The sequence below is a fragment of the Jaculus jaculus genome, chromosome 3 (assembly GCF_020740685.1).
Source record: "Jaculus jaculus isolate mJacJac1 chromosome 3, mJacJac1.mat.Y.cur, whole genome shotgun sequence".
NCBI classification, from domain to species: domain Eukaryota; kingdom Metazoa; phylum Chordata; class Mammalia; order Rodentia; family Dipodidae; genus Jaculus; species Jaculus jaculus.
This window is the reverse complement of record NC_059104.1, coordinates 156658547-156677776: the sequence shown is the minus strand read 5'-3', so window position 1 is coordinate 156677776 and position 19230 is coordinate 156658547. Positions and strand designations below refer to the sequence as shown.

The window sequence follows — 19230 nt, the reverse complement described above, 5'->3', positions numbered from 1 at the left end:
ACTCTAGAAAGTTACGGATCAAAGTCATGCAGAGATTACTGCTGCTGCCACCTCACCACACATTTCCCCATGATGATGATTTTGGGTTTGATACTTGTACATATGCAAGTTTGCATATATGTGCACAGGTCCAGCCTTGTACTTTGTATATATCTATGTTTTATGACCCTTAAATCTTTTATTTATTACTGTTCTTTAAAGCAGTCTTTCTTCATAATCTGTTTTTTCGTTTTTGTTTTTCATGGTAGGGTTTCACTCTGGCCCAGGCTGACCTGGAATTCACTATGAACTCACAGCCATCTTCCTATCTCTGCCTCTTGAGTGCTATGATTAAAGGCGTGGACCACCAAACCTGACCAATAATCTGCTTTTAAACAGGAATTTAGACTATTTCCTCCTGCCACTTACAAAAAAAAAAAAAGTCTGGTGAATGTTTTTAGTATTAATCATCTTAGGCAGAATGAAATTACAAAGAATAAGAAATTTTAAAAAAGAGTAAGGGGATATCTCATAGTTATTTTAATTTGCATTTTAATTGATAGTCAAGGATGTTGAACATTTTCTTAGGTGAATATTAGCCATTTGTATTTCTTTCTTTGAGAATTCCCTATTCAGGTCTCTTTCAATTTTCTGAATGGATTGTTAGAGTTTTTTTCAATTGCTTATTTTTTTGGAGTTGTTTGTAGATTCTAGATATTAGTCCCCTGTGAGTGTCATAGCTGGCAAAGATTTTCTCCCATTCTGTGGGTAGTCTGTTGGCCCTGTTTATAGTTTGTTTGTGTAAAACCTTTTGAGCTTCATGAAATCCCACTGGTTGAGTGCTGTTTTTTCTTTTTTAATTTCATAGGCTACAGGAAGTCTTTTTTTCTACTCCTCTATTGTGGAGAGTCCCACCAGTTTTTTTCATGCAGTAGACTGAGAGGTTCAGGTCTTATACTAAGGTCTTGAATCCATTTGAAGTTGACTTTGGTGCATGGTGAGAGGAGTGGATCTAGTTTCATTTTTCTACACGTTGTTATCCAATGTGTCCAGTACCATTTGTCTTTTCTGTAGTATATGTCGTTGGCATCTTCATCAAAGATCAAGTAGATATAGTTGAAATAAGGGCTGAGTCTTCAGTTCTGTTCCATTGGTCTGTATTTTTGATTTTATGCTGATACCATTTTGTTTTTGTTACTGTGGCTTTATAGTATAGCTATAAATCTGGTATGGTGATTTCTCCTGAGGTGTTTCTTTTGCTGAGTATATTTTTGGATATCTGGGGCTTTCTGCCATTCCATATGAATTTTGAGATTATTTTTTCTGTCTCTATGAAGAATGAGATTTTTATTGGTATTGCATTGAATTTGCATATTGCTTTTGGTATAATTTCCACTTTCACAATATTAATCCTACCTGTCCAGGAGCATGGGAAGTCTTTCTGTCTTCTCAGGTCCTCCTCAATTTCTTCCTTTTTCCTTTTCTTTTTTTAAATTTTATTTTGGTTTCTTGGGTTAGGGTTTCCCTCTAGCCCAGGCTGACCTGGAATTCACTCTGTAGTCTCAGGGTGGCCTCAAACTCATGGTGATCTTCCTACCTCTGCCTCCCAAGTGCTGGGATTAAAGGCATGTGCCACCACGCCCAGCTCTCCTCAATTTCTTTCTTGAATGTTTTATGGCTTCATTATGTAGGTTTTTCACATCCTTGTTAGTGTTATTCCAAGTTATTTGATTTTTTTGAGTCTGTTGAAAATGGGACAGCCTCGCTGGTTTCTTTCTCTATATATTTGTCTTTTGCATATAGGAAGGCTGCTGATTTTTGTATTTTGATTTTGTATTCTGCCACTTTGCTGAAAGAATTTATCATCTTTAGAAATTTTATGGTAGAGTCTTTCAGGTCATTTAGGCATAGGATCATGTTATCTGCATATAGGGCTAGTTAAAATAATTTTTTGTTGGTAAAGTTATATATACTGAGAATTAATCCTCTCTTCTTTTTGATGCTTGTTAGTATCAAAATAAAAGTAAACAAAAAACAGTATCTTAATAAAGGTCAAAAGATAGTTGCACACTTCAGTGTTTTCCTATGAAACCAAAGGGAGTGGTTTGTATTGACAGAGCACTGTCAAATTGAAACAATCTTAAAGCCTTTATTGGAAGAATGGTAATCAATTGATTTGAAAAAATGAATTTGGTATTCTGTTCGAGGTGACACACAGGGAAAATTTAATCTTCAAATAGTCTCTTCTTAAATAAATCAACCTTGTATCTGTGGTTTGAGATATAAACGTAGTTTGATGTTGTTTTGACAAATTATTATATTATATCCCAAGTGTTTGACTCCTGCATCTACCTTTCCATTTTTCCTCCTCAAATATATGGAGTAACTATACCAACTTAAATATATGTTGTTGAAAGTCACGTCAACTGAATTATGCATGGCTTTCATAGAAACAGGCAGATGCCATATGTCACAGCATACATATGACTAAGAATAGAGTAAATGTAAATACATCATGAGTGGGAATTTTATTTTTAATAAAATTTCAATAAGTAAATCTTTCAACTTGTTTTGTATGCTTTAGTAAAAATTTATAAGTAAATTCATCATGTATAACTTGTTTCTTATTGAGTGTATGAATAACCACTCTCCTACCTCAGTAGTGGCCTATTATGAATCTCTTAGAGAGTGACAGGTTAGAGTGATATTTTACTATGCCACATTTACAAACTTAGCAGGTTACCATAAAGTTTATTTTTTTCTTTTCTAATATAAGGTTTAGACATCAAGTTTTCAGCCTCCCATCTTGATGTGTATTGGTTTATGTGTAGGGACATTGTAAAGTTTCTGATCTCTTTTTTAAAAATAAACTTCACTTCTTCTTCTAAAAGGTATTTTCTTAATAATTTATTGCGTTTATTTATTAGAGAGAGAGAGAAAGACAGGAGAGGGGAGAGAGAATGGGCACGCCAGGGCCTCCAGCCACTGCAAAGGAACTCCAGATACATGTACCACCTTTTGCATCTGGCTTATGTGGGTTCTGGGGAGTGGAACCTAGGTCTTTTGGTTTCTCAGGCAACTGCTTTAACCACTAAGCCATCTCTCCAGCCCTATTTCTTCTTATTTATATATTAGATAAAATATATTTTGTTACTCAAGTTTCATTAAGGATGCTGCCATGTCATCTGTGTCTTGTACATTCCAGCTTACTCTATCCTTGACAATTCCTGAACCATGAATCCTTCAGCCTTTTTAATGTCATAGCTGGGTGGATTTATAGCAAGCAAAATTTATGGCTTTTCAACCTTAGGTGCATTTTAAGTATCCTTTAGCAGTTCTGTCTTTCATTTTCATATTTTTCTTTTGTGTGCGTATGTGTGTGTGTGTGTGTGTGTTTTCTCTCCTCTGTACTTAAGTCAGAAATTTAGTCATTGTCACTAGATTATTCTGTATACTAATTCAAATATGGAACCAGAGAGAAAAAGGGAGAGGAAACAGGGTAAGAAAAAGAAGAAGAACTGGAGAGGGAGGAGAGAGAGCTTAAGTTTTTGGGTGCTATCTATCATCCCATGACCTACAGATGGCTGTGTGTGATCTTGATTCCATCTGGTGGAGAAACATTCTTTACCTGATGTCCTTATTCCTTCCTGTCTGTACTCACTTCTTCCACCTTACTGCTAACATCAACCTAGTCACTACAAACCCACATTTTCTATATCCTAGATATATTCTGTAATCATTTTTATGCTAACTCTGAATTTCTTTCTAGCTACAACTCAATATTACTCATTACTTTTTTGTCTAGTATTTTGAAGGGTGTTATGCCATATGATTATTATATTTCTCACTCTCACATTCACTTCTTTATTAAAATTTGATCTCATTGAGAACCTGGACACTGTTGATAATTTCCTTGAATTTTTTCTGGAATCTTATTTAAAGCATTCTCTCTTTCTCTCTCCCTCTCTTTGTGTGTATAGTTTAAACATAATAAGCTGCAGAGATACCTGAACATCAGTGACAGTCTTCTCCACGTCTCCCTGTGTCTTAGTGCCTTAGTTCTACGATGTAGGGACAACTACCTGCAACACTTTCCTTTCTTCTTAACTGATACACTAACTTGCACACATTGCAGCTGTTGTATCATCATTGTCATTGTCATCACCCTCTTGCTGCTTTTGGGAGAGGCTCTCCCCATGTGGCTGAGGCTGGCCTCAAGCCCAGGATCATCTTGCCATAGCCTCTTAAGTACTTGGAGTATAGAATTCACTACCATGCTCAGCTTGATTATTGTTGATTCATTTTGCATACTGTTGATTTGTAGTAGAAAAATGGAAATTTAGTTAGGATGTTCATAAAATGGCAAACCATGAATTGTGGTTAAAATTGTATGTAATGTTTACCTGATCCTATTTAAATTTGGTATTATTCGGGGCTGGAGAGATGGCTTAGCAGTTAAGATGTTTGCCTGCAAAGCCCAAGGAACCCCATTTTGATTCCCCAGGACCCATGTTGCACAAGGGGGCACATGCATCTGGAGTTTGTTTGCAGTAGCTGGAGGCCCTGGAGTGCCCATTGTCTCTCTCTGAAATAAATAAAATATATTTTTAAAAAGTTATAAAAATATAAACTTGATATTATTCATAACTGAGCCATTTGATAACATGTCTTGCTACTTTGTACCCCTCACAGTTACAAAGTTCTACATGAATTTTAGGATTTTCTTTGAAAAGAAGGTCATTGCATTGAATCTGATGATTGTTTTAGGTAGTTTAAACATTTTAATATTGATCTTAATAAGTTTTAAACCAGGAACACAGGATGTCTTTGTATTTATTTGTGTTCTCCCTAATTGGTTTTAGCAGCTTTGTTGTTTTAATTGGACAAACTCTACTTCCATGTTTAAACTTTTTCCCAAGCTTTTTTAAAAAACTATTTTAAAATATTTATTATTTGAGAAAGGTGAGGGGAGGGAGAGAATGGGTGCCCCAGGGCCTCTAGCCACTGCTAATGAACTCCAGATGATTGCACCACCTTGTGCATCTGGCTTACATGGGTCTTGGGGAATTGATCTTGGATTCTTTGTCTTTACAGGCAAGCACCTTAACTGTTAAACCATCTCTCCAGCCCCAAGCTTTTTTTTTTAAACATGCATTTTGAAATTAAATGATTTTCTTAATATTTCTTCTGTCTGTTAATTGTTAGCTTGTAGTAAGGAATGACTGGGGTTGTTAATATATATAGTGTTGATAAATTACTTCATCTTATTTTGCATTTTATTTATTCTTATTTTTCATTTTAGAATATTCATAGTTTGATCTTCATTCAGTGGAAACCAAAATTCAGAATAAACAATAAGTTCTTAATTTAATTTTTATTAACACACTATGGTTAAACTAACCCAATTAAATGAGTAGAGTCTGTTGACTTAGAATGGTCGGCTATTAAAATAACTTTTTGAAACATTTTAGTTTGAGCTTTTAAAAACATTATAAAGTTATATTTGGAATATACTTTAGAAATTTTAGTTCTTATTATACCTTATTAAAATTTCTCTTGAAGTCATGGGGATACAGTAGTATTAAATTTTTTAAAAATGATTTTAGGGTACAGTATGTAGTTTTTTTTTTTTTTAACAGATAATACATTTTAGCTCTTCATATTTTCACTTATTTACAGGCTACAGAAACACTATTCAGAATGGGTGTTGCAAGAGGAACCATCACAACGCTAAGAAATGGAGAAGTAAGATGAGAATTTTGATAAAATTATTAGTTGTTAATTTATAGTTTGCACTGTTTAAAATATGAAATGTAGTGAATGTTACAAAGCTTTGTAACAGAGAAATATTTGATGTACATACTATTGACTGTCCCTGATGTAAAAATCTACTTCTGCTCACAGTTTATTGGAACTGGATCTTAGGTTGAAAGTAAATTACCGAGTCTTACAATCTTTTGGTCCCTAATTGTTTTTAACAGAAAATGACATTTATTAATAATAGCCTGTACATACATAATTCAAATTATACTAATTCTTTTCCTTTTTATATCTTCCCTTTTAATATTATATAGAAATATCTATTTCTTAGGATAAAATAAATTGAAATGCTGACATTTCTCACAGAAAGATGAAGAGAGAATTTTGTCTGTTCTGTTATTGAAGCTCAGTTTAATCATAGATTTCAAATTTTGATGTTTTTAAATGATATTGTCAATTAAAAAAATCACCTGAAATAAATTTCCATTCATAAATTACTACTTTCTTTCTCTTGATGTTTTTTCTCACCAAGGCATATTTAGCTTGATGTTGAATGTAATGTTGCTATGTTTGCTTTTCTATTCTGCTCATAAATGCTTGGGGATAAAATACAGTGCTTTTTATCCTGCAGTTATTTTGTAATTTAATGGAATGTTTGTAATTCAGTAACTTGAATATTTTATAGTGAGAGTGACTGATTTAACTGGAATTGTATTACAATATGATTATAGCTTTGATTGGTTGATTTTTGTGTGTATTGGTCACATACATGTCATCATTTAAAAAGCAATATACTTACATGCTTTAAAATATTAAAATGTTTTATAATTTACTTTTATATAATCTTGACATATATTTTGTTCTGAAAGATATTTATTTTGTGTTTTGGACTCCTTATACTACAACAAATTGAAGTATGTAGTGCTAAATTGAGAAAAGAAACTTCCTCATACTAAAGTTTGACTTGTTTCCTTAGAATGTCATCTGTCAATGAATTTCAGATGTTTTAATTTGCTAGTGACTTAACCGTGGGGGCAATACAAATTTGTACCTGATCTTTTGTTCCATGTAGACAGGTTTAGAATGTATGCAGCACAATTTTATAAATAATCATTTAAGCATATTAATAAATATTGGGCATGCCTTTATTTTACTGAGTGGACAGGAATTAATGTGTTAGATTATCATCTACTACACTTTACTCAGGAAATATTTATTAAACACTTCTATATGCCTGGCAATATCACAGGTATCTGTCTTCCATCCATTAGTGAACAGAACTGATCAATATCTACATAAATATATAATTTTACTTTTTGTTTTTGTGTTTGGTTGTTTTTTTTGAGGTTGAGTCTCGCTTTAGCACAGGCTGACCTGGCATTAGCTATTTAGTTTCAGGGTTGTCTTGAACTCATAGTGATCCTCCTACCTCTGCCTTCTGAGTGCTGCAAATAAAGGCATGCACTACCACACCCAGCTGCTGATCAATATTTCTGCCTTGGGAAGTATGACGTTTTGGCCCAGCAATAGTTTATATTTTATAGTTAGGGAAGAAAATAGTAGCATACTAAGCAAATAGGAAGTAACCATTTACCAGGTTCAAAAGCAGGAATATAGTTTAATAATACCAGTAATTCAAATAACTTAAAGGGAAGCAAATAATTGCTATTGGGTTTAGTTGGTTTACATTTCCCAAGAGATGCATTTTTCAACTGTGCCTTGAAGAAATGGATGAGCATTGCTAAAGGTAAAGAGGACAAAAGGCATCTCTGGGTAGGAGAACTATTGGAGAAAGGTAACTTTCCTTGTCATGGAATCAAAAAGGAATGTGGAAGTAGTAGTTGTTGAAGGTTTTATATATATATAATTGATACATAATGAATATATATTAATTTTTAAGTTATTTTATTTGAGGCAGAGAGAAAGAAAATGAGAGATAGGGACAATAAATGGGCTTGTGCATAATGGCAATTTTTAAGTTATTTTATTTGAGGCAGAGAGAAAGAAAATGAGAGATAGGGAGAATGGGCATGCCAGGACCTCTAGCCACTGCACACAAATTCCAGACAAATGCACTATCTTGTGCACCTGGCTTGCGTGTGGGTCCTTAGGCTTCTTAGGCAAGTGAGTGTCTTATCTGCTAAGTCAGCTCTTCGTACGTGTCTATATGTTTTTTTGAGACACATTCTACTTATTCAATTCATGCATCAAACAATGCCTCTTATAAAGAACTGATGGAAGAAATTGAAGAAGGGACAGATAGTCAGACATCTGTTGACTAAGTAGGGAACCAGTATTGTCAAATGTCCATTCCTCTGTGTCACCAAAAACGATTGCAGATTCAATAAAATCCCTGGTAGAACACCAGTGGTTGAGGGCTGGGGAGATGGCTCCTGGGAAAGTGCTTGCTGTGCAGTCATGAGGACCTGAATTCGTATCTCTAGGTCTGTAAAATGCTAGGCGTGATGATGCTCCCTGTAATCCTATGCTGGAGAGGCTGAGACAGGACATCCCTGGAGCTTATTGGTTAGCTAGTCTAGTTGAAGCAGTGAGCTCTAGATTCAGTAAGATTGTATCTCAGTAAGTGGAGAATGATTAAGGAGGACACCTAATGTTGATCTCTGGCATCCATACATGTGCACACATACATTTGCACACACACTTGTGTTCACGCACACATGAATACATACACAGTAATAAGCCCAATGTCATTTTTCATATAACTGGAAAATAATCCTAAAATTTGTGTGGAACCATTAAAAAATCTCTGAATAGCCAAAGCCATCTTGAACAGAAAGGACGAAGCAGGAGGTATTATATTACTTGACTTCAAAATATACTGCAAAGCTGTACTCTTGAAAACACTGTGGTATTGGCATAAAAACCAACATATAAACCAATGGAAACAGTAGAGAACCTGGAAATAAACCCGCACATCAAGAGCAAGTGAAAGCCGGGCGTGGTGGCACACACCTTTAATCCCCGCACCTGGGAGGCAGAGATAGGAGGATCACCTTGAGTTCGAGGCCATCCTGAGACATAGTCTGGGCCAGAGCAAGACCCTACCTTCAAACAAACAAACAAAAAACCCAAAACAGAAAAAAAAAAGTAACTGAATCTTGGCACAGATAGTAACACATCCTGAAAATGATGATTTTTTTCTGCAAATGGTGATGAGACATTTAGATATCCAAAATCAGAAAAATGAAGTTAGTCCTCTATCTTTCACTAGGCATAAAAATTAACTAAAAGACAAATTAAAAGTCTTATTTAAGACCCTAAACCATGAAACCACCAGAAGAAACAGGGTAGATGCTTCAGGGCACTGGAATGGGCAAGACCCTAATAGACAAATGCTACAAACAGAAAGGCTGAGCACAGCAAAGGAAACAGTCATCGGTGTGATGTAGTTCTTGCCAAATGCCACATGACAGTCCTTACATTTTGTGTCCGAGTAGGGGAGTGGTATTAGGAGATAAAGGATACTTAGGTCTGTGCGAAACTGATAAAAATTACAAATTATAGGCTCTCTTCACAGAGAAGATGTATTTTAACACACTTATTGTTTAATTTTAAGGTGTTCTATATAGTACATGGGTAACTGAGACAGAAATGTTTTCTGTCTTAACAAGAAATGTGAATTTCTTATCAGCAATTGTAAAAAGGAAGTACTGTGAGGGCTGGAGTGGTGGCTTAGTGATTAAGGCACCTGCCTGCAAAGCAAAGGACCCAGATTTGATTCCCCAGGAGCCATATAAGCCAGATGCACAAGGTGGTCTGGAGTTTGTTTGCAGTGGCTGGATGTACTGGTATGTCCTTTCTCTCTCTCTCTCCCTCCCTCTTTCTTTCTCTGTGTCTCTTTCTCAAATAAATATAAAAAAGGTGCTTTGTTTAAAAATAAAAGTACTGTGTCTTGTGCTGCATTACTGTAACCGTAGTACTTCTCTCTCACTTAATGGGAAGAAATGAGCTTTGATCACAGGAAAGAAAATGTAGAAAAGTAGGCGAGTCTGCTGGTCGTCTCTTCTGGAGGTTTCCAGGAAGACATGGGCTTTATATCTTGCTTTTGACCAAAAAAAAAAAAAAAAAGTTACGGTCATGGGTCTGCATGGAATAGCTGTTGAGCTGCCTGTGGTAGGAGCCAGGCCTGAGTTTCAGCTGTGGTGATAATTTTTTCTCTCTACAATTCTTTGAACCAAAACATTACTATTTAAAATGTTACAATTTTTGCTAGAAAATATATGGCACCTGACAGAATTATATCAAGGTATTGAATTTCAGAACCTGCAACATTACCAGATCATATTTGTCATTAAGTAACTCATCATATTATTTTCCATGACATTTTTCATGCTTCCAATGAAAGAAATTTATTTTGAATTTTTTCTCAGATATTTGGGAGATCAGGCTGAAACAGATTTCTATGCTTCCAATGAAAGAAATTTAGTTTGAATTTTTTTCTCAGATATTTGGGAGATCAGGCTGAAACCGATTAAAAAATATTAGATCATAATGTTTAAGTTTGTGGCCTTGTCTAGATCCAGCTGTATGTGTACCTTTTATACTGAATCGTCTTACCCAACACGCGTGGTCTGCGGGCTGCTCTTGAATTCCTATGTTCTAGTGACCTTCTTGCCATGGCCTGGCCTCCTGAGCTGCTGCGGTCTACAGGTGCACTACCCTCATACTCGATCCTGTCTTCTCAAGTACTCTCATCTGCTTCATCATACTAATGCTGGCTTTAATTTAAATGTAAAAATAAATATCCCACATATTTCCCCCTTAAACAAAACAGTGTCTGGACAATATCTGTCTAACTTTGTAACAGTTAGGTTTTGCTTTACTGAAATTGGAAGGGTTCTTAAGATAACATCAGTTTGTTTTCATCCTAATATGAGCTTTAGGCAAGGATAGTAATTATTTCCACATGGGTAAGGCTAGTCCCAACTGTTTTCCCTAAGCCAATCACCCAATAACTTAAACTTGCATATATTTATAGGTGAATGTGTTTGTATACATTAAACATGCTGGCTGAATTTTAAAATTCAATTATTTGGACATATAGAAAATGATTCTTCTGTAACAAGATATACCAAAAGAATTTTGTGTGTAACATTAGGATGAGTTGAGCAGCAAGTAATTTGGATTTTTTGAATTAACATAGAAACTTACCTTTTTACATATGTTACACATATGTATTTTTCCAAATATAATTTTTAGTATTTTTCCTGCATATCTTTTTTTTGACTCTTACACTTATTGACAATAAATGGTCTTGTGCATAATGGCAAGTATTGTGTGAGGCAGGTCATTGTGGTTGTGGCAGATTACAGAAGAGATTTATATTTAATGATAAGGAACTACCATTAATTTAAGGCAGGAAGTTGTACAGACTTCCCCTTTATAGGATTGAACAAGATTCAAGCCTGTGGGGAAGGATTGCTGAGGAGCCTGAAAAATGATGTGGCTAAAAACATTTTCTTTTTGAAGTAGGGTCTCACTGTAGCTTAGGCGGACCTGGAACTCACCCTGTAGTCCCAAGCTAGCTTTAAATTCATAGTGATCTTCCTATTGCTGCCTCCAGAATGCTGAGAATAAGGGCGTGAGCCACCATGCCTGGATGATGGTTGATTTTTTTTATATGTACATTCTTTCCTCCTTTAAAAAATTTTTTTTGTTTAAAGAGCGACAGACAGACAGACACACACATACACGGGGGGGGGGGGGGAGAGGGAGGGAGAAAATGGGTGCTCCAGGGCCTCCAGCCCCTGCAAATGAACTCCAGATGTGTGCGCCCCCTTGTGCATCTGGCTAACGTAGGTCCTGGGAAATTGAGCCTTGAACCAGAGTCCTTAGGCTTCCCAGGCAAGCACTTAGCCGCTAAGCCATCTCTCCAGCCCCTTTCTCCTTTTTTTAAAAAAAATATTTTATTTATTTATTGGAGAGGGCGGGGCAGGCTGAGGGAAAGAATGAGAGACAGTGGGTATGCCAGGGCCTCTATTCACTGCAAATGAACTTTAGATATATGTGCCACTTTGTTCATGTGGGGTTTTATGTGGGTCCTGGGGAATCTAACCCAGGTCCTTAGGCTTTGTAGGCAAGTGCCTTAACTGCTTAGCTTTCCAGCCCCCCCCCTTTTTTTTTTTTTGGTCAGGAGTTAACTTCAGGAGAAGTACAGGACATCAGCAAGACAGAAAGCTCAGGACTGAACATAGTATATTCTATATGTGTGTAATTGCCCACCTAATGTAGCAGTGCTAATTTCTTTATGTCTTTGGAGTGTTTTCATGATGCAACTCATTTATTATTTCAGTGATGGTAGTGTTTGTTAAATATTTGCTATTTACTGTGAGAATACAAAATGAATAAATCTAATTATATCTTTTAAAATGCTTTCTTTAATTTTTGGACATTTATTGATTAGATTTTTAAAATGGCTTGAGGAGTAGATAATATTGTATACATGGTCTTCAGTGAAAGCGTACACTTTGATTTTTATAAATGTAAACTTATGGGGTTGTACAGCTATCATCAGATCCTATTTGGAAATATTTCTTTCCGTATTGAAAATGCCTATCGCTCTTGATATCTTGCCATAGGTAAGCACTGATGTTTTTATTGCTTGAGCTGTTTCTACCCTATGTGGGTATGGTACATGTAGTTGTGACACCCATGTGTTCAGAGTTCACACCATAAGGGGCCTACACTCCAGAAGACCACTCTAACTTCATAGTCACACATCTCAGGAGACACCTGCTCTTCCTGCTGTTAATTTGGGGATTCTCACAATTCCTTCAGGCTCAATAATTCTCTAGAACAATTCATTGCAGTTATTGCTATGGTTTTAATATAAAGGGTAATCTGAGTGCCATGCTTCTGTGCCCTCTCTCCACAGGGTCAGTGAGCATCTTCACCACACATTGTCACCTGCTTTGAGACTCCCAAGTACCAGTGTTCAGAGGCTGTGCTACACAGGCATGATCAGCTGAATCACTGGCCTGTGATAAGCTCAGTTGTCAGCCTTCTCCAAGCCCTTGCAGGTCCCATGACTGGGAACCATTTCAATGGTGTAAGAAAACTCAGAGAATTCCAATTGTTTTTGAGCTCTGTTCCAAGAACCAAGGAAAAGACTTATGCCACAATTTATGAGCTTGCTTTTTCTTCAGACACAGGTGGAGTGGTACAGTATGTGCCCTTTTGTGTTGACAGTCTTCTCTATCACAATGTTTGTGTCAAGTTTCCATTTTGTGACACTACTTCACATGGATTACATTTTATTTGCCTAGTTTGTATTATTGGATTGATGTTTAATTTGTCTTCACTGCCAATTTGACTGAGTTTATAATCACATAGGAACACAGCTCTAGATGTGTCTGTGAGGGCATTTCTAGAGAGGCTTAAATTAGTAGGGTGAAGACCAGTCCTGAAGTGGGGGTCACCATCCATTTAGCTGAGGTTCCAGACTGAATAAAAAGCTAAAAATTCAACACATTCTCATTAAAAAATTTTTTTTGTTGTTGTTCATTTTTATTTATTTGAGAGCAACAGACAGAGAGAGAAAGACGCAAAGAGAGAGAGAGAGAGAGAGAGAGAGAGAGAGAGAGATTGAGAATAGGCACACCAGGGCTTCCATCCACTGCAAACAAACTCCAAATGCATGTGCCCCTTTGTGCATCTGGGTAATGTGGGTCCTGGGGAATCGACCCTCAAACCAGGGTCTTTAGGCTTCACAGGCAAGTGTTTAACCGCTAAGCCATCTCTCTAGCCCCACATTCTCATTTCTAATTCCCCTCCAAGTCTAAACTACTAGGTTCATGTTCTGGCTGCCACAGAGATGTGCTCTTGCTACCAAGCCTTTCCTGCCATGATGCACTGCTCTGTCAAATCATGAGCTAAAACAGCCCTTTCCTCCCTTAAGTCTTGTCAGGTAGTGAGTCACAGCTGCCAGCAAAGTAACCAGCACAATGGCATCTGGATGGTCTCCAGTCTTCAGCTATTGCGCGTGATGCCACTGTAATCATTTGCACAGATGTCTTTGTGTTTTCATGTTTTTAGATCAGTGCTGCAGAGTTAAGATTAGTAGTTTCTATGAGTGGTGTCTTCAGAAATGGTGATGGTGCCATTTTACCTTCCCACTGTCAGTGCACATGTAGTGAGGTTTGCCCGCATCCACACCAGCATTTGGCATGATTAGATTTTCTTCTAGAAATGGGTATGTCATTTCCTAATAATTTGCATTTTCCTAATGACTGATGATGTTTGGCCTCTTTTTATAGTGGCTGGTCAGTTTTATATGTTTCATGAATTGCTTGTGCCATTTTTATTTACTCACTTTTTCTAAAAAACTTTTTAAAAAAAATTTATTTATTTGAAAGCGACAGAGAAAGAGGCAGATAGAGAGAGAATGGGCGCGCCAGGGCTTCCAGCCACTGCAAACTAACTCCAGATGTGTGCGCCCCCTTGTGCTTCTGGCTAACGTGGGTCCTGGGGAATTGAGCCTCGAACCGGGGTCCTTAGGCTTCACAGGCAAGCACTTAACCGCTAAGCCATCTCTCCAGCCCAAAGAGAGAGAGAGAATGGGTGTGACAGGGCTTCCAGCCACCTCAGAAGAATTCCAGATGCATGCGCCCCCTTGTGCATCTGGCTAACGTGAGTCCTGGGGAATTGAGCCTCGAACCGGGGTCCTTAGGCTTCACAGGCAAGTGCGTAACTGCTTAGCCATCTCTCCAGCCCTCAGTTTTTCATTAAGTTCATTGTGTTGGGTTATAAGAAATGATGTTTGATTTTTAATTCACCATAAAATATTATAAAGTAGATATAGTGCTGGAGACATAGCTCGGTGGTTAAAGGCACTTACCTGCAAAGCCTGATGTCCTGGGTTTGATTTCATAGTAACTTCATAGCCAGATCCTCAAAGGGGCATATGTGTCTGGGGTTTATTTGCAATGGCACAATCCCATGGCGTGCCTGTTCTCTTATTTTCTCAAGTAAATAAATAATAACTAAAATATAAAAAAATTGATAGGGGATGTGAAATTTTTCCCCCTAGTCTATGGTCTATTGTCTAATAAGTGATTTTTGAAAAGTTCTTAATTTTGCTGAAAATTCCATTCTTCAAATTTGTTATACAGTATGTTTATGGTGTTCATATCCAATTATGCAATCCAGAGATTCCAAGGTCTTCTTTCTCCTAAAAGCTTTAGATTTATTTGGGGTTCCATTTAGCTTTGAACCCATGTGGATTTTAACTTTTGCTATTGCATGAGGCAGAAGTTTGAGTCCATCATCATTATTCCTAATACTGCATGGATGCACAGTGGTACTAGCAGCACTTGTGGAAGAAACCATTTCTTCTTGCTCATTACATTGCTTGGGTACCCTTGTCAAAAAGCTAGGACTATAAATGTTAAGGGTTATTTCTGGAACTTTTGTAGTTCTCCTCTGTTAAGATGGAGTAAACACAGTTTATTCATCTCTTCTATGGATAACATGTATAAATCCTGACCAGAGTATATAAGACAACCGTTTGTGGTCCTTGAAGAGTAAGTAGTACTAGAAGGATTAAGAGGGACATCAAAGCTGGAGGGCAACTAATGCTGTCCCCACCTCATTTTTCTCTCAGTTTGGACTCCTGAGCAGCCCCTATTCTTATTCTGCACAATGGATCCAGGGAGAATAGTGTCCAAGGGAAATCCTCTCTCTGTTCATGGTCAGAGGACTGGAAAGACAGGCCCTGTATGATTATAGCTGGGAGGGTGATTACACTTTCTGTTTTGTGTTTTAGGTATTGTTTTACCCTTTTGGTGTGGTCCTGTGGAGACCCTAATTTTAAAGCTATCCTGCTGCAGTGGTATCCCTAATGGCTGTGCAGGAATTCAGCATCTGAAAGATAATTGTTTTTATGACTAGAAACATAAGGTAAAGGGACACTTGTAGTTCAAAGAACATGGGAAATGTATTTATTTTTCCTTGTCACTTCAGATCCAAGGTATATGTAGTTTCAGGAAGCATGTAACAATATGAGTATGCATAGGTGCCAGGCTTGTAGCTAGAGAATCAAACAAGAGGCTGGAAGGCAAGCATGTGGGTGAAATTGTGGACATGAAGGCGATACTAAAAAATGATGACCTATATCTGTTTGTAAAGCACCAAACATCCCTGAGCTGAGCTTTTGTGGAACTCACTCAAGCAGGCATAATGATGGGTTTGGGAACTAAACTGTAGTGTTGCCAGACAATTCTCTGCCCACATTGGCTGTTAGGTGATATGTATGATCATAGAGTAAATAGCACTGAATAGACTTGGGAAAATGAACTGACATTCAAACCACAATCTAAAACCCATGGGTTGTGGCATATGCTTTGAACGCAATAGAGTTGATTGACTACAGAAGTAGTAACTACACGTTCAAAACACATCCAGTTGTACTGTATTCTGTAGATAAATAGGACCTTTAACATGATCAGTGTTATAAAGATGCAGAACTTGAAGTCTTAAGGATACAAGCTAGTATTCTTTGACATACCAGCAACCAGGGAAGTCATAAAATGATTTCACAGAAAAGCACAATTCACAAATGCCTTTCTTGAGATGATTTTTCTGTTACAATTGTAAGCTAGGCTTCCTAAGAGCACTGGTACCACAAAGTCAGTTGTAGCACTAGTGAAATGTCAGCAGGATTGAAGTTCTCAGAAAAGATATAAAAAGTTTAAAAAAACCTATATAGAAATTTTGGGATAGGAAATTAAATCATTAAATATTAACTGAAAATTCATGGGATAAGTTTGATACCAGAATGGAGATGACAGGAGAGAAAAAAATACATCTGAAGAAAGGGTCAATAGAGTCTGTAACATCAAAACAACAAAGAGGAGACTAACTTAGATGAGCAGAGCCTGGGACTCTGTGAGGCAACAGAAAAGGTCTAACACTTGTGTTATGAGAAACCCTGGGGGGAATGCAAAGATGGCTACAGAATAATACTTGAAAACATAATGGCTGAAAGTTTCCCACAGGTAAAAGTTGTAAATTCAGAGATTCACAGCACTCTGTAGACTTAAGGCTAAATATTGTGTGATTTCATGTATATTACATTCTGTGGAACAACTCTGAATGTGGAGAATAGATCAGTAGGTCCCAGAGATTAGAGGCGGAGAAGGGGGTTGCTTAACAGAAGACTGAGTGGAGGCATTTTGGGGGTGATGCACATGTTCTCTATTACGATGCTGGTACAGTGTATTAACTGTATGTATGTGTCAGAACCTATACAATAGAAAGCCAATCTTACAATTAAATAAGGATGTTAAATTGTAAAACCAGTATATTGCAAGGGCAGCTTTTGAAGAGGCTAGTTCTGTACTTCCTTTTAGCAGACTTGAATCATTATTGCTTATATTTCTTTCCTTTTCCCTTTTCCTTTCTCTCACCTTTCCTTTCCTTTTCTCTGCCCTTTTTCCTCTTTTCTCTTTTTCAGACATAGTTTATGTTGGCCAGGCTGCAACTTCTGGGCTCAAGGAAGTCTCCTGTTTCAGTTTCAGTTTTCTGAGTATGTGAAACTTTGGGTCCCTACCTGGTTCTGTATTTCTATGAGGTTAAGATGCTCAGTTCTCTTTGCATGAGGGTTTTATTTTTTTTAATTATTTATTTATTTTGAGAGACACACACACAGAGAGACAGATAGAGACATGGCAGGGCCTCCAGCCAACAAACAAACTCCAGATGCATGCGCCCTCTTGTGCATCTGGATTACGTGGGTACTGGGGAATCAAACCTGGGTCCTCAAGCCTTGCAGACAAACACCTTAACTGCTAAGCCATCTCTCCAGCCTAGCCTTAATATTTTTAAGAGTTGATGTCATGAAGGGTATTTGAAATTATTGTGACAAGCTTATTTTTCTGTGTAGAGTGTAATAAATATCTGGGGGAACCTTGGCCAAAATAAAAAAATTATGTAGTATATTTAATACAATTTAAATGATATCTTTGTCTGTTATCCCTACATTCTAATTGCTTAATAAGTTTCTGACCCCTCATATAAAATTCTGTTCCTATTAATGGAAGATAGAGACTGTTTGTCCTGTGCTCCAAATGTTTTAAAAATATTTAAATGAAGAGGGGAAAAGGACACTGGTGCTCTCTTGTATATATATATGTTTATTTTTGTTCTTGTGATATGCAGTCTCTTCCAGACAGGATAGGTGCTTGAATATAAGCTGTAAAAATTGTATGTGTCAGTGAAATGATGTAGGCCATGGAGTCTTCATCAAGGTACCACGAGTTGTAGAAGAAGAGAAATATATAGTTTGTAAGTGGAAATGTGAATCTTAAGAGATCTCTAATACTTAGGATATGTGGCATATATTTCACTTATTTTCTTTCATAATGTGTGATTATAAAAACAATTTATGTTAATGTTAGTATGGTGAAGATGTCTGCCATTTACTATTTTACTTAATGGAATTTCATAATTTCTTGGAAAGTATTTTTCTTTTTTGTTTTTTGAGGTAGGCTCTTGCTCTAGCCCAGGCTGACCTGGAATTCACTGTGTAGTCTCAGGCTGACCTCAAACTCACAGTGATCCTTCTATCTCTGCCTCTCAAGTGCTGGGATTAATTAAAGGTATGTGCGACCACCATCAGCAGTGAGTATTTTTCTTTAGTTATATACATATATATTTTTGTTTGTGTATGTGTGTGTTTACTTGTGTACAGGTGAAAATATGTGCTTGTATGAGGTTTTTGAATAACGTTCCATAGATAAAAGGATCTGATTCTTTTAGGTTTTCCAAAACGAAACCAAGTCATTGTTGAATTTTAGAACATTACTTTTTAGTTGATTTAAAACATGGTTTCTAGAGCTAAGTATGGTATTAAAACTATAGAAATGACAAACTATGACCTTTAGTGTATTTCATAGTGTTAATTAGATGTTCTTCCTTTGTGTTGCAGTTACTTTTCATTGTTGGGACGAACCCTGACCAGAAGCAGCTGATGGGAGGAAAGGGTTTATTTCTGTCTTACAGTATCCAGGGACAGCACCATCAGTGGCAGAGGAAGCTGTCTAACTTCTGTAGTTTCATAGCAAAGAGGCAGCACCAAGTAGTCAGCAAACAGGAACAGCCAGAACCCAAACTGCTCTGACTACACCTTAGGGCTGGACTTTAGACCCCCTGCAGTGACACCTCCTCTAGTAGGGCTGCTGGAGACAAAAGTTTACAGGCTTAATCAAAAATATCTTAGGCTATGGGGGGGGCATACATTCAGATTCAAATTGATATGGAAAAATTATTTATTTGAGAGAGAAAGAAAGAGAGAGAGCAGAAAAGAGAGGATTTAAGAATGGGCATGTCAGGGCCTCTAGCCACTACAAACCAAGTCCAGATACATGTGCCACCCTGTGAAGTTGGCTTTACATGGGTCCTGGGGAATTGAACCTGAGTCCTTTGGCTTTGTAGGCAAGTGCCTTAACCACTAAGCTATCTCCTCCAGCCCTA

At 37.0% G+C, this 19230-nt stretch overlaps 1 protein-coding gene across 1 annotated transcript in view; it reads left to right on the top strand.

The window, feature by feature from the left end:
- The window catches only part of Tmem135 (transmembrane protein 135), a 290655-nt gene that overhangs the window by 88394 nt on the left and 183031 nt on the right, over positions 1-19230 (top strand). Inside the window, exon 5 of the mRNA XM_045146120.1 lies at positions 5659-5724. Within this exon, the coding sequence (XP_045002055.1) occupies positions 5659-5724 (66 nt within the window). The remainder of the gene's footprint in view (positions 1-5658; positions 5725-19230) is intronic.